At 36.1% G+C, this 14,706-nt stretch overlaps 2 protein-coding genes, 1 long non-coding RNA gene and 1 pseudogene across 3 annotated transcripts; 2 read left to right on the top strand and 2 right to left on the bottom strand.

Annotated features, from left to right (window-relative positions):
• Positions 1-343: 343 nt before the first annotated feature.
• Positions 344-12,865, bottom strand: LOC113656464 (monoacylglycerol lipase abhd6-A-like). Its single transcript, XM_027167740.2, has 5 exons — positions 12,602-12,865; positions 11,923-12,080; positions 1,882-1,936; positions 1,701-1,801; positions 344-1,067 (listed from the first exon to the last, which is right to left on the bottom strand). The coding sequence occupies exons 1-5, from the start codon at positions 12,678-12,680 to the stop codon at positions 885-887; spliced, it is 576 nt and encodes a 191-aa protein (XP_027023541.2). The 5' UTR covers positions 12,681-12,865; the 3' UTR covers positions 344-884.
• LOC113656406 (aerolysin-like protein) lies at positions 6,102-7,955 on the top strand. The gene is made up of 2 exons (XM_027167676.2): positions 6,102-6,210; positions 6,761-7,955. Exon 2 carries the CDS (start codon positions 6,782-6,784, stop codon positions 7,733-7,735), a length of 954 nt encoding a protein of 317 aa, XP_027023477.2. The 5' UTR covers positions 6,102-6,210; positions 6,761-6,781; the 3' UTR covers positions 7,736-7,955.
• LOC125140276 lies at positions 9,903-13,554 on the top strand. Its single transcript, XR_007139563.1, has 3 exons — positions 9,903-10,173; positions 13,240-13,290; positions 13,412-13,554. It is a non-coding gene; the product is annotated as an uncharacterized LOC125140276 (long non-coding RNA).
• On the bottom strand, positions 13,346-14,209 carry LOC113656409 (annotated as a pseudogene).
• Between the last annotated feature and the right edge of the window lie 497 nt (positions 14,210-14,706).

Below are 14,706 nucleotides of genomic sequence, written 5' to 3' on the forward strand. Positions count from 1 at the left end.
ATGGTATAAATATAGTGCTGCTTTGGTCAGGTAGTCATCCCACATTACTCCACACAATTCATTGATTATTTTCGCATAACAGCATACCCCCATATGTATTATTCCTTGTGCTGCTAAATAGCATTCCAGCCCATACAACACTTCTAACGTCTATATGTGTGTAATACCAAAATATACCAGGTATTAGTTTGCTAGGTAAACATATGTTGCAGCTACACATTAAATGTACTGTATCATCATATTATACAGTGGGTGTTTAAATTGTATCTAAGCATCTAGTAAACTGACAGTCACTATTGAATAGTCAGGTTATTTTGTATTAGAAATGTGTCTAGACACAGGGTTATGGCTTCAGTGTTTTTACTAAGTATTCAGAACAATGTAGTGTAGGAGGGCAGTGCATTTCACATGGAAATGAACAATACAATACACCATTACATTTCAGGACTTGTTAGCTCTTAAATGTGGATTTTAACACAGAAGAAATACCAAACAAATTAAAACTTTATGCTAATGCATACAATGAAGGCTTCAAATAGTGATTCACAGCACAAGGTACACACAAGTACATGCAGTGTTTCACTGTTACCTAGAAGATCGAAGGACATTTCTTACAAAAAGCAATAAGAGTATGTGTTTTTATGGGTCTTTTTCTGAATTTAGTAAACCCTGAACCTGTCAGTGAAATGTTATTGCCTGTTATTGGTCCAGACTGCAGTAAATTCAGCAATGTTCCAGCAATTCTAGTTCTGTTAATTCTTAAATACTATAAGAGTAAATTTAACCCTGGTGGTCTGTCCCTGAGGGCTCACTAGAAAAATACATTTAAGATAAATTACAAATTTCATACAAATAATAAAATCTCGCTGTGATGTTTCAGAGTTTCAAAAAAGATTTTTGCTGCTAGCACTTCCTGAATTCTGCTGACGCGTGATGAAGTCCACGATGAGATGAGCAGCTTTCCGAGGACGCTCCATCACCACAGAATGGCCACAGTTGTCTAACAGATCGACTTGGGATCCGGGCAGAGTATCAGCCAAAACAGACGCACCGGATACATCGAGCACCTGCACAAAGTATAACCACACTGTCAAATGATAACAAGATACCATAACAAAACACAAGCGTACAAGAATGATGTGGCACGGGTACAAAAATTTACACACCCCACATATTTTCAATGGGGAAATGTATCAATATATTTGTGCGTTTTTTACAATTTATCTACAAACCAAAAAGTTCAACTATATATGGTGTGAAGAAACCGATCAAACACAATATAAAATAATTTTTCTTAGGAAAAATCAATAATTCTTAGGAAAATGTTCTTGTCTGGCTTCGAGACGCTCACAAGGTAAGATATACAGTATAGTCTATACAGACAAGTTCATAAATATTTAACCATAATACGCTGATATAGTAGATACGGTATAGTAATAGATATAGTACATGAAATCAAATAATGGGTTTAAAGAGAGGACCTTCATATTTGATTTAAGGGTATTAACACTCATAGAAAAGAGAAAAGTCTAAAGTTGGTTGCAGATTTTGCTTTTGCATTGCGTTTAAAATAACACTGTAATTTATAATGATGTTTGTCTGTCCAGTTACTTTTGGTCCTTTAGAAATAGTCAACTCAATTCGATTGCTTTAAGGTGTTTTTCTGATGTACGTGACGTGACCTTGTGATCTAATCTGACCTGATCTTGCTTCCCCCAAATGACTTGAAGTGTTGTTGAAATGAGGTGCATGTTATCATGCAGGCAGTGTCTCGATTTTTCGTCTACTAGCTCCATGAACACTGAAACCAAAGGAGATGAATATTGTAGGCATGTCAGCTTAAAGCAGGCACACAGCAAAATGTTAGTGAAAGGAACTGACCTTCACGGTAGAAGTTGTTGTGTGGAATACGGACTTTCACCAACCCCCGAAGGATCTGTTTAAAAAATAATAATTATAATTAAATACAAATAAAGTCTCAAGGGCGCAATTCTTTAAACTGATTTATATTTATTATTTACAAAAATGACAATATAAAAAAAAGGCTGCACCAAATACGACACCGTTGGGCCGGTGCTATAATCTTTTAAAATATTAAATGCTTTGCAAATTTTCCAACTTAGACACATCCGTATCAAAATCCTTATTTTAATAATTTACAATATAATAATAATAATAATAATAATAATAATAATAATAATAGTAATAATAATAATAATAACTTACAAAAATATTTAAATATTTATTAACATTTACAAAATAATAAATAATATGCAAGATAATGAATAGCAAGGAAAAAATAGAAAGCAATTATATTTTATTAGACTATATTTTAACATGTTGATGTTTAAAATACTAATTAATTAATATTCTTAAAGGTTTAAAAAAAGGAAATGTAATGATGATATCCACAATCTTTGAAAAGTGAGCTGTAAAAAGTCTGATTAAGTTCTAGGGAAAGTAAAGGAAGCAGATGTTTAGTACTACATTATATTTAAAGCCCATATAACGTAAGAGCTGAAATAAACTACTTGACCAAAAGAAATTTACGCATGAGACCTTCAGTGCATTTATTCATGTTTAGACACGTTTATCTAAAAAGGCTTTACCGAGGAAGCAGTTAACAATCCTTGCAAAAAGTAAAAAATAATAATAATAAATAATTAAATAATAAATAAAAATAAATAAAATCTTTCCGGGCAATGATACAGAACTATACAAAAACATTTGTCCCATATGCATGGTAAAGGTTGTAATTTGCACCGCCAAAGTTATTTCTAACAAGTGTTTTATCTTCTGGACTATAACAGAATTAAAGCTTTTTAAAAGGGCAAAGTCTCTGCTATTCCACTAGGGGGCAAAATAGAGCAATACAACATAAATTCATTAGCAAGCTGGAAAAATATGATGCTGTGAACACGTCTGTATCCAAAACTACTCTGTAGTTGTTTAACCGTGTACACAAATGTTTTGTCTTATTTGTTAAACATTTTTCAAACTCGCCAGTATGACTAATTTATTGTAAAAATAAATAAATAAATAAATAAATAAACAATAATAACTCGAGGTATAATGCCATTTCAAGGGGAATGAATACTTCTGCGAGTCAGTGTTTATATAGCAAAAACCTTATTTTAAACCTTAATTTAAAATAAAAAAATGTACAAATTTGTAATCTGTTCGTGTGTTAAATGGTGTTTTATATATTATGCAGATAAATGAAAAGATTTAAGAGGAATTTGTCTCCACTAAATCAGTGGACTAAACTGCATAAAGCTTTAAAGGGGAATTCCTAAAGCAAGCTGTAGAACTGAGAGGTGTAAACCTGATGAGGGATCTTAAAGCGCACAAAGGAGCACAGTTTCAGCATGTCCTCCATAGAGAGGGATAACTGGCACCTTTCGGCAAACTGACAGTTTTATTGTCCTGACAGATCATATCAGACGTCATTAGTGATAAGAAATTAATCAGCTGACAGTTTTATTGCCATGACAGCTGTCATTTCAGCTGTCATTAGTGATAGCAAATTATTAAAGGTCAAAGGTCATACCTTTGATCTGGCATATGTATGTCTTTGTTCCAAATGAGATAGGAGACAAGTACTTAAAACTCATGTTTGATCCGGGGGTGGTTTGTGGAGCCCCCTTTTCCCTTCTACCACCCTGTCTTTCATATTGTTTAACATTGTATCTGTTTTCAAGTAGATAGGAGTGTTATCTATTTTATTTTAGACAACTGTATTGAGATTATTTCCTAGCTGAATTCGCCGAAGTAAGAGTAAAACTAAACCTTGATTACGAGTGAATATTTCAAATCCCATCCGCAAGACCCCCACTCCAAGAAGGTCAGAAGGTTGGGGTTCGAGTCCACAAGCTGCTGAGAATCAACGTTGGGTCCTTGGGCAAGGTCCTTAAACTCACCTGCTCCAGGGGCGCCGTCCCTATGGCTTGTTTTTTTCTCATGCGCGTTTGCTCAGGGGGGAGCGTGTCAATGCGTTTGGGCGTGTGCGCGTTTGCTCAGGGGCGTGTGCGCTTGTGTGACGTTATACAGTAGATAGCACCCATATCACAAACCACACACGGATCAAACACGAGTTTTAAGTACTTGTTTCCTATCTACTTGAAAACAGATACGATGGTGTTAAACAATATGAAAGACAGGGTGGTGGGAGGGAAAAGGGGGCCCCACAAACCACCCCCGGATCAAACATGAGTTTTAAGTACTTGTCTCCTATCTCATTTGGAACAAAGACATACATATGCCAGATCAAAGGTATGACCTTTGACCTTTATAAAAGCTTGAGCTCATCCCAAACCACATATTTAAGAGACGAATGGAAAAGACCTCTAAAATGAAAGCCCAGAGCTATAAAAAACACAACAAAATATTTTTTTAATTCTGCTCTTATTTGATGTGTAAGCAGGATACAGGGCTGAACACTGGGGTCTGGGCTCTGGAGGTTGAGGCTAATGTGCGTTTGGGCTATGAAATGCACTGGTAAAGGCAGAAGAGGGACCAATGGATGAGCTGCTTCGCTTCTAAAACAATAAAATTAAAAAACAATAATAAAGAAGAAAAAATAAACCATTTTACCTTTATTATGTAGAGCCACATAAAATGCATGAAACAAATGTTTTGGGCCATATTTTTGGTCTCAACACTTCTTTTGGAACACAAAACACAAATGTACATTTCAGGGACTTTTTAAACTTGCGTAACAAATGCTATGCAGTCAAAGAGTCTTGCTAAACTAGTCTAAACTAGCAAATTTAGCAATTTCTTAGGAAACCTGACAATAAAGGTTTAGAAAGAAGATATTTTACCTGACAAAGATATTGAATAGCATCAGATATACCTGTGTCTGAATTTGCTCTAGTAACAGTCAAATCTCTCTTTGTGTCTTACAATTTTGGTGGACAAGAGAGTCTTGTGGTTGACCGTATCAAATGCTGCTGAAAGGTCAATGAGTATAAGGACGGATGACAGTTTGGCTGACCTAGCAACATGTAGTTTCTCAGAGACATCCAAAAGGGCTGTCTCTGTGGAATGAGCTGCTTTAAAGCCAGACTGGTTGGGATCTTGGCGGTTCTGTGAGAGATAATCTAGATTGCCTTCTTGATATATTCCTAAAATTGCTTGTTGTTTTGCCACAGATATGGGGTAGACACACCAAAGGAAAGGCAGCTTGATGGCAAAATTATAGTCTCTATGAAGGGGGACAACTGCCGGTCTTGGTAATACTGAACACCTCCTGCAGGTCTCTGTACTTATGCAGGGTACAGGGCTGAACACTGGGCTCTGGGCACTCCACAGAGATAGAAACTAATGTGAGATTGGGCTGTCAAATGCATTGGTAAGGCAGGAATGGGAGTAAGGGATGAGCTGCTTATCTGGCCAGGACATCAGTGAGTTGTGGTGCTCTTGCCACGAGAGGCCCAAGATTATTGTATAGTGATCATTAGCTGACTGCAATCCTGCTGAAGAAACCCAGTGCCAGTTTTAGCAATGATATGGTCACCTTGGAACAGAATACCACCAGAGAATATAAATCTTCCACATGCTATTGCTCTTGTGTTTATCACACTCACCTCGTCACTCAATCTATGTTGCATATTCTGGATTGATTCATTCAGTCTTTGCATTGTTTCATTTTCAGTCTCACTTCATAAGTGGAAGCTTCAGAAGATTTTTTTAAAATACAAACCCAAACAGTAAAAGTCAATACCCCAACACTACGTAAATCTTTTTTTTTTTATTCTGCTCTCAATTGCTCTGTAGCACAGTTTTACATAATATATGCTACATGTAAAAAAAAAAAAAAACAGGCTTTAGAAAAATACAAATAAAAAATAAACCATTTTTGCATGACTTTACACTTTAAACGTATGTTTTTTTATTTTCTGGTTCTGAAGAAAAGCTGTGTGTCCTTTATTAGTTAGGGCCACATGAAATGATGCATGAAACAATAAATGTTTTGGGCTGTATCAACCTTTTTTTTTTATTATTATATTATATTTAGTATTTCCCTATACTATTATAGGGAAATTTATCTTGTCTAGTGTTATCGTGTCTTGTTGTAGCTTAGGAATTTAGTGGGTTGGCCTAAAACCACCTGCTGATAAAAGGCAATATAAACCCTCTGTCATATCCACTATACTTGCATTCTTAACAAAACTCTCATTTCCTATGACCTGCTTCTGACCTATTTCTGTAAGTGTAGCTGTTATTTTGAATTTTATTATATTGTATTCAACTTAAGTTTTAGAATTATTATGTTTCCAATACTTTCAGCAGCAAGAGGAATTATAGATATTATAGGCTTTAATGCTTTGCATTATGGTTCCTTTAAATAACATTATTTACCATGTTAGTAAAGATTAAAGTTTTTATAAGTATATTTGAATTATTTAAAAAAAAATACACCTGCTTTGCATTTATTTAAAACTTGTTCCTAATTTAACAGTTCTATAGACTGGATCTTGCTTTAGCCTCAGTTCTGAATTTTGCTAGTTGTTTCTAAATAACCTTAATGAAAAATGTTATCATATAAATATTAACAAATAGCTGACTGCAGTAAAAGATCATTGCACTAGCAATGGAATTTCTTGGTAATGCTTTATGATCTCAGCAAGTAATATAACCTGGAGCTTGACACATATTTCAGATATTTCAGTATCTTAAAGGTAAACAATGAGGAAAAATAATTCTTGCCTGTTCCTTAGAATATTAAAATAAACCTAAATATGTTTCTCATTTTAAGGTACATACTAAGTGCATAATCATGTCATACTTGGCACCATTCCTTGAAATTGGAGGGCAAGGAGGACAAGGTTTTAATTTTGATGGTATTGAAAATGGAGCAACACTGAAACAGATCTGGGTGTGGGCCGGTGGCTGGCAGATAAAAGCCATCAAGGTTTGGCTAACTGATGGCCGGTCCATGCAATTTGGTAACTCTGATGGGAAGTATTCAGAATTTATATTTGAAGATGGAGAGCATTTCACCTCCCTTTCACTTTGGGGAAATGGAGCTGGAACACGTCTGGGTGCCATCAAATTCAAGACAAATAAGTCCAGAGAGTTCTTTGCACATATGACAGACTGGGGGCTGAAAACAGAATATCCAATTGATGTGGGTTCTGGGATCTGCATGGGAATCAGAGGATGTGCTGCTTCAGATATTGATAGCTTATGCTTTAAATTCATCAACACCATCAAGTCTACAAAGCTAACAAATGTTCAGTATCCCACACTTCACAATGTGATACCTAATGTGGCTGTCGAGGAAATCAAATCCACAACATACCATAATAATACTACTGAAACTCAAGAATATAAAATAGAATCCTCCAAAACAGTCACCAGAAAGTCATCCTGGTCCGTTACCAACAAGCTGGAAGCCTCGTTTAGTATGGAAGTGAAGGCAGGAGTTCCAGAGGTTGTGGAAGTAACAGCTGGATTCGGTCTCACAGTGGGAACCGAGAGCTCATATGGTTTAGAGAACACTGAGGAGAAAACTGAGCTGTTCTCATTTCCTGTTAAAGTTCCTCCAGGGAAAACCGTAGATGTGGACATCACTATTGGTCGGGCTACAGTTGATCTCCCCTACACTGGAACAGTCCAGGTTACCTGCTACAATGGCAGTGTGCTGGAGTTTAAAACCAGTGGAACCTACAAAGGGCTCAACTACACTGACGCAAAAGTATTTGTGAATGAATCTGGAAAAAGCCTCTAAATGATACAGCTTCAGAATAAGCTTGGTGCAGATGCATATTTTTTGATCGAGTGATTTTATTTTAGAACATCTTTTTTAGAAAAGATTTTTCTTTCATACTGTTTCACCTACAGTACAGTTTCACCTATTTCACCTGCTATAAAGATGATTCTTGTGCTTTTTTAATCTGTAAAGAGTTCAGTGAATAAAATTGACCTCTACTTCTGAATTTGAAGAAAAATCTGCATGTGCTAAATTGTGGTATTTGTGTGTGACCTCATTAGTTACCTCATTAATTACCAAATTCTGCCCTTAGATTAAATTCAGATACTTCTCCCAGATTTATGTTGAATTAAATGTTCCACTGATCAAGTTGATGGTACACTAGTGAACTGTATCAATGTGGCTCTTAATTCTCTAACATACAGGGGATGTCCTAAAACCAAATGCTATAAAATATGGGGGGGGAATATTATAGAATATACTAGTTACAGTTACTTCATTCAAAAAGTAACTCAATTACTTTGGTGATTACTTACACCAAAAAGTAACGCATTACTGTTAAAAGTAACTTTTTTTTTTTACCCATTAATGGATAGGAACTTCGAACCAGAAAGACACAGCTTACATTTGACTAAAAGGTTTTTGTCTTTAAGCTCAACCAAAGTGAAATAATGAGCATATTTCAACTTTGAGAAACTCGTCTTGCTCTTGCCTTGACTCGCCATTAGTGCCGCACATACATGAATAAACGGAAACACGCCTACAGTGCGGCGTCTTCGTGTTTACATGTCGGCATCCACCAATCCTACAATGTGTCGCTGCTGTAAACAGGTTAGACTGTAGGCTACACTTCCGCCTAAATTAATTCATTTAAAAAAGTAACGGACAAACGCATCATATGTTAACGGTAACGGAGTTACTTTATTTAAAAAGTAATGCGTTAGAGTGTTAGTTACTGTCAAAAGTAACTGCGTTACAGTAACTAGTACTACTAGTAACGCGTTATTGCCCAACACTGGTTACAACTAGAGTTGCAAAGGGGTGGAAATTTTTCGGTAGATCTCCAGTAAATTACCAGAAACTTAATCTAGGGAATTTTGGAAATATTCCTTTTTTTTTTTTTTTTTGAAAGAAGGCTTTTTAAAATAAATAAATAAGTTATATTGTGAAATATTATTACAGTTCAAAATAATGGTTTTCTATTTTCAAAATAATGTTTTTTCTAATTTAATCCTGAGTTCAAAGCTGAATTTTCAGCATCATTACTCCAGTCTTCAGTGTCACATTGTCACGAAAGCAGGATAAAAGGGGACCCAAACGCAGGATGGTAAAAATAACAGGGTTTAATAACGGAAAACGGAAAACATGAATCATAACACAGACTAGACCGGACAAAGACAACAGTTGATTCCGCGCTGAACAAGGCACCGTGGCACAGTTAAATACAAAAAGACAATGAGACACGATTAGGAACAGGTGTGGAGACAGGGAGGGGCAGACGAAGGCGGGGCAGACGAAGGCGGGGCAGACACGTGACGAAGAACGTAAACAAAGGCACATGGCCAAAAGTCCGGGCTAAGTCCTGACACACATGATCCTTCAGAAATCATTCTAATTTGCAAATTTATTATCAATGTTGAAATCAGTTGTGCTGCTTAATATTTTTTAAGGAACCTGTGAACTTTTTTCACGATTCAAAAAAATAACAGCATTTATTCCGAATTGAAATCTTTTCTAATTATATAAATCTTTATTATCACTTTTTATGAGTTTAAGACACACAAACATACACACAAAGAAACATGCACACACACACAAACATACACACACATACACACAAAGAAACATGCACACACAAGCGCGCGCACACACACACACACACATATACACACACAAACATACACACGCACGCACACACACACACACACACACACACACACACACACACACACACACACACACACACACACACACACACATACACACAAAACCACACATACACACACAAACATACACACACTCACTCACACACACACAAACATACACAAACACTCGCACACACACAAACACACACACAGACAAACATACACACAAACATACATACACACAAAAACACACCCACTCACACTCACACACACACACTGCGTGACACACACAAACATACACACACACTCACTCACACACACTCACTCACACACACTCACTCACACACACACACACACACACACACACACACACACACACACACACACACACACACACACACGTACGTCATAATGTTTATAATGTTGCTATACATATCATTATAACATATGTTGATATAATGACATGTACCGTCAGATGGCGATAGTGAGCCGACTCCGGCGTTCACTTTCCTATGAACAAGTCACACGACGGGGGCACGGTGGCTTAGTGGGTAGCACGTTCGCCTCACACCTCCAGGTGGAGCTCTTCAGGTGACTTTATTTTTATTATTGAGGCCATATCCAATTGATACTTCCACAAGCTCCATCCTTAACGTCATCTCACAGCTCCAGGGTCCCCAGTTTATCTGTCCCTCTTTGTGTCCAGCATAGATGTGTCCTTCTTTAATGAATAAAATGTAGTGTAATAATGGCCAAACTGCTATGGTATAAATATAGTGCTGCTTTGGTCAGGTAGTCATCCCACATTACTCCACACAATTCATTGATTATTTTCCCATAACAGCATACCCCCATATGTGGTATTCCTTGTGCTGCTAAATAGCATTCCAGCCCATACAACACTTCTAACGTCAACTAAAGTAAATGTGTGTAATGCCAAAATATACCAGGTAGTAGTTTACTAGGTAAACATATGTAGTAGCTGCACATTACATGTATAATTTGTCATCATATTATATGGTGGGTGTTTAAATTGTGTTTTTTTTTAAATAATAATAATAATAATAATAATAATAATAATAATAATAATAATAATTTGCCTGTTATTGGTCCACACTGCAGTAAATTCAGCAGTGTTCCAGCAATTCTAGTTCTGTTAATTGTTAAATACTATAAGAGTACATTTAACCCTGGTGGTCTGTCCCTGAGGGCTCACTAGAAAAATACATTTAAGATAAATTACAAATTTCATACAAATAATAAAATCTCGCTGATATAAATAATAATAATAATAATAATAATTATTATTATTATTATTATTATTATTATTATTATTAAATACAAATAAAGCCACAAGGACGCAATTTTTCAAACTGATTCACATTTATTAATTTACAAAAATGACGATATAAAAAAATGGCTGCACCAAATAGGACACCGTTGGGCCGGTGCTATAATTTTAATGTTTTGCAAATTTTCCAACTTAGACACATCCGTATCACAATCCTTATTTTAATCATTTACAATATAATAATAATAATAATAATAATAATAATAATAATAATAATAATAATAATAATAATAATAATAATAATAATATTTAAATATTTATCTAACACTTGCAAAAAGTATTCACATATTTATTAACATTTACAAAATAATAAATAATAAGTAAATTAACATTTACAAAGTAAAAAAAATAATTAAACTCTAAATAAAATCTTTCTGGGCAATGATACAGAACTACACAAAAACATTTGTCCCATATGCATGGTAAAGGTTGTAAAAGTAAAAAGTTATTTCTAACAAGTGTTTTAAATTAAAATGATCTTCTGGACGTAACAGAGTTAAAGCTTTTTAAATGGGCAAAGTCTCTGCTATTCCACTAAGGGGCAAAATAGAGCAATACAACATAAATTCATTAGCAAGCTGGAAAAATATGATGCTGTGAACACGTCTGTATCCAAAACTACTCTGTAGTTGTTTAAGCGTGTACACAAATGTTTTGTCTTATTTGTTAAACATTTTGCAAATTTGTCAGTGACTAATTTATTGTAAAAAAAAAATTTAAAAAATTAATAAATAATACTAACTCGAGGTATAATGCCATTTCAAGGGGAATGAATACTTCTGTGAGTCAGTGTTTATATAGCAAAAACCTTATTTTAAAACTTAATTTAAATGTAAAAAGTTGTAGTCTGTCTGTGTGTTAAATGGTGTTTTATATATTATGCAGATAAATGAAAAGAGGAATTTGTCTCCACTAAATCAGTGGACTAAACTGCATAAAGCTTTGAAGGGGAATTCCTAAAGCAAGCTGTAGAACTAAAAGGTATAAACCTGATGAGGGATCTTAAAGCACACAAAGGAGCACAGTTTCAGCATGTCCTCCATCTCCTCTGGAGTTGAGGGGATGAGAGGGATGCTTTGGACATCCGTGCTGTTCTCCAGGTCTCTTAGATGTCTAAGGAATTCACTCTCCTTGGGGTATTTCAGACCTACATGACAAAAAGATGCAGATTTCTGTGGTCTTACAATTATCTTGTAATAATTCAATCACATTATTCTAATGCTTCCTCTCTGTATCTCCCTAAAAAATCTGGACTGGCATCAGCTCAAATTTGACAACTCAGCAAATTCAACACATTATTTACTGATTTTGTTTTTTCTTCTACACCTGAATAACGTACTGTTTATCCCAGAGTTTGTTCCCTTTTGAGTCTGGTTCCTCTTCAGGCTTCTTCCTCATGTCATTGAGGAACATACTATACATAAGACGTTCCTCGTCATTCTTTCCTCTTTCCTCTGACTTGTTCATTAGGGATCCAAGTCACATTACTGTACATCCAGATTGCTGTAAAGCTGCTTTGTGATAATGCATATTGTTCAAAATAAAACTGAGCCGAATGTTGACCGACACGACATAGATGTTCTTACAACACGCTGCCATCGTAAATCTGTGCTTTACATAGTCAGAATATAAGTACAAGGGTCTGCGTCAGTGTCGGGTGATACTAACCTGCAGGACAGATCAGTGTGAGACTGGACAGATCAGAGGGATAGCGAGCAGCATAAACTCCTGCTACACAACCACCCATGGATGTTCCCACCAGGTGAAAGGGCTTCTTATTCAGCTGAACACTTTCTACAAACTGCAGAGAAAGCAAAGTGTAAAAACTGCAAGCAAACCGTAATAAAGCTGATGCTGCAAGCAGATGCAGCTAGAATTAAAGGTCAGGCTTAAAAGCTCTGTGAAACATTCGCCGTCTTAATATTCAAAGAACATAAGAATCTGCCATAGATTTAAATCCGCTAGTTGATGTTCCTCTTCCTCATAAGTATGCTTACTCAGTGTGGAAAGAGAGAGACATCAGAGTTTGTGTGTAAAAAGCCTCAGGCCTTAACAGGGGCATCTATTTTAGGCACATGATTTTGGAGAAGCGTGATAGTGTGACCATGCAGTAGGAGCTAAAATCAAGAAAATAATATTACACAGTGGTTTCTGATTGATACTATCTACACAATATGGAACATTCTAGTAAAAATGAGTATTAAAAAGAATTTTAACAAGGATAAAACTAGCTGCCAATTCAATGTAATATTTTTTTTCTCTGCTTGTTTTTACTTTCCATCCTGTTCTCATATGATGGAGTGCAGATCTTGATGTTGCCCCTAACTAGATTCTACCTGCATCTTCAATTTACAATAGTAAGTGGTTAAGTTTTAACAACTCAGTTATAATGCAAGTCCACACAGAACTTGAAATAAAACTAAATAGTCCACATAGACTTGTGTTTTCAGCTTTGAGTCTTGATCTTGTCTTTACCAGGGCCTCCAGAGGGAGCTCTTAACTGAAGTCTTCTCTTTGCTGATGATCTGCTGCTCTGTAGAGCTCAGCTGAGCCAGAACACTTTCCCTCCTATTCTCATCTGAAGATGGCTGCAGGTTCTGGAAGTGGTTCAGCAGTTTTCTCTGGCTCTGTGTCCTCACCTCATCTTTGGACAGGAAGTGGACAATGTCATGGACACATCTGGAGAAACCTTGATTGACAACTGCCTAGCTGGGGGAGAATGCAGGCTGCTGCTGCTGCTGCTGTCATCTCAGGAAGCTGACTGTCATCTCCAGGATATCAACTTTCTCCAGTTTGGAGTCGGGCTGCTGGTTGAGAAACTCTGAAGCCAGGAGAGACTTCAGCTGCTCAATGCTGCTGTTGATACGATCTCTGCGCATCTTCTCCACCATTGGCTTCCTCAGCTGGAAATAACAAAAAGAGAACATTTAGTCGTCTTGAAATATAAAGAGTTACTGTGTAGAAAGCAAGTCATTATAAGCATTGAAATGAAGCAGGTTCTTAATTTACCTTGTTGTTCAGAGGTAGCTGCTCATTTTCATTGCTGAAGTGATTGTTGGTGCCATGGCTGTGTCTCTGTGTTGTAGATCTCTCTGTGTAGAGTGAGTCTTATTTGTATGGCCCAATGTGTCAACCAAAAATGTGTTCTTTTTCATTAATTGAATCATTAAGGGCCAGTAACGTTTAGCATTCTGGTGTCATTAATTACTCTGCTCTCCTGAGTGCTGGACAATAGAAGTGTGTCCAATCAAAATGTTGAATACACTCCACTGTAGATCATTATTAGTTATTATTAGTCTTACAGGAAAATCCAGAAGCTCTTGGTAATTGAAAGTAATCCATCAAATGGATAGTTCTCACCCTCTGTCTACTGGCTTAAGCTCACAGAGCTCAAACACATACACACCCGGTGCCTGAGCTTAGAAAGTATTGAGATTGAGTCATGAAAAAGGTTTTATGTTGTAATTGATGATTTCTGTTGCTTTTTTCCCCCAATTAGTTGTTGAAAGGGCACTGAAAGGTGGATGAAATATTGTTGGAAGAATAACACGAACCCTGATGATCCTTCAAAATTCTGCCTGCCTCATCACCTGCTTTTCTCCCATATACAGTATCAACAATCTAGGAAGACTAGATTGGCAGTACTGGAATAGGTTGCATAGTATTTCTCATTCAATTGTCAACAGAATATCTATAACAGTGAAGCAGTGATTAGGTTATAAAAGATATATTCTAATAAGAAACCCTTGTGACATCATTTAAATTTGGTCAAT

The sequence above is a fragment of the Tachysurus fulvidraco genome, chromosome 2 (assembly GCF_022655615.1).
Source record: "Tachysurus fulvidraco isolate hzauxx_2018 chromosome 2, HZAU_PFXX_2.0, whole genome shotgun sequence".
Taxonomy (NCBI): Eukaryota; Metazoa; Chordata; class Actinopteri; order Siluriformes; family Bagridae; genus Tachysurus; species Tachysurus fulvidraco.

Bases quoted from the DNA above. Each gene is read 5' to 3' on its own strand.
- LOC113656464 (XM_027167740.2), bottom strand. From the start codon at position 12,680: ATGGGTGGTTGTGTAGCAGGAGTTTATGCTGCTCGCTATCCCTCTGAT. The intron at 12,081-12,601 runs GTTAGTATCACC...TTTGTCATGTAG, and splicing joins CACACTGATCTGTCCTGCAG to GTCTGAAATACCCCAAGGAG. The intron at 1,068-1,700 runs GTCAGATTAGAT...TACTTTGTGCAG, and splicing joins TTTGGGGGAAGCAAGATCAG to GTGCTCGATGTATCCGGTGC.
- LOC113656406 (XM_027167676.2), top strand. From the start codon at position 6,782: ATGTCATACTTGGCACCATTCCTTGAAATTGGAGGGCAAGGAGGACAA.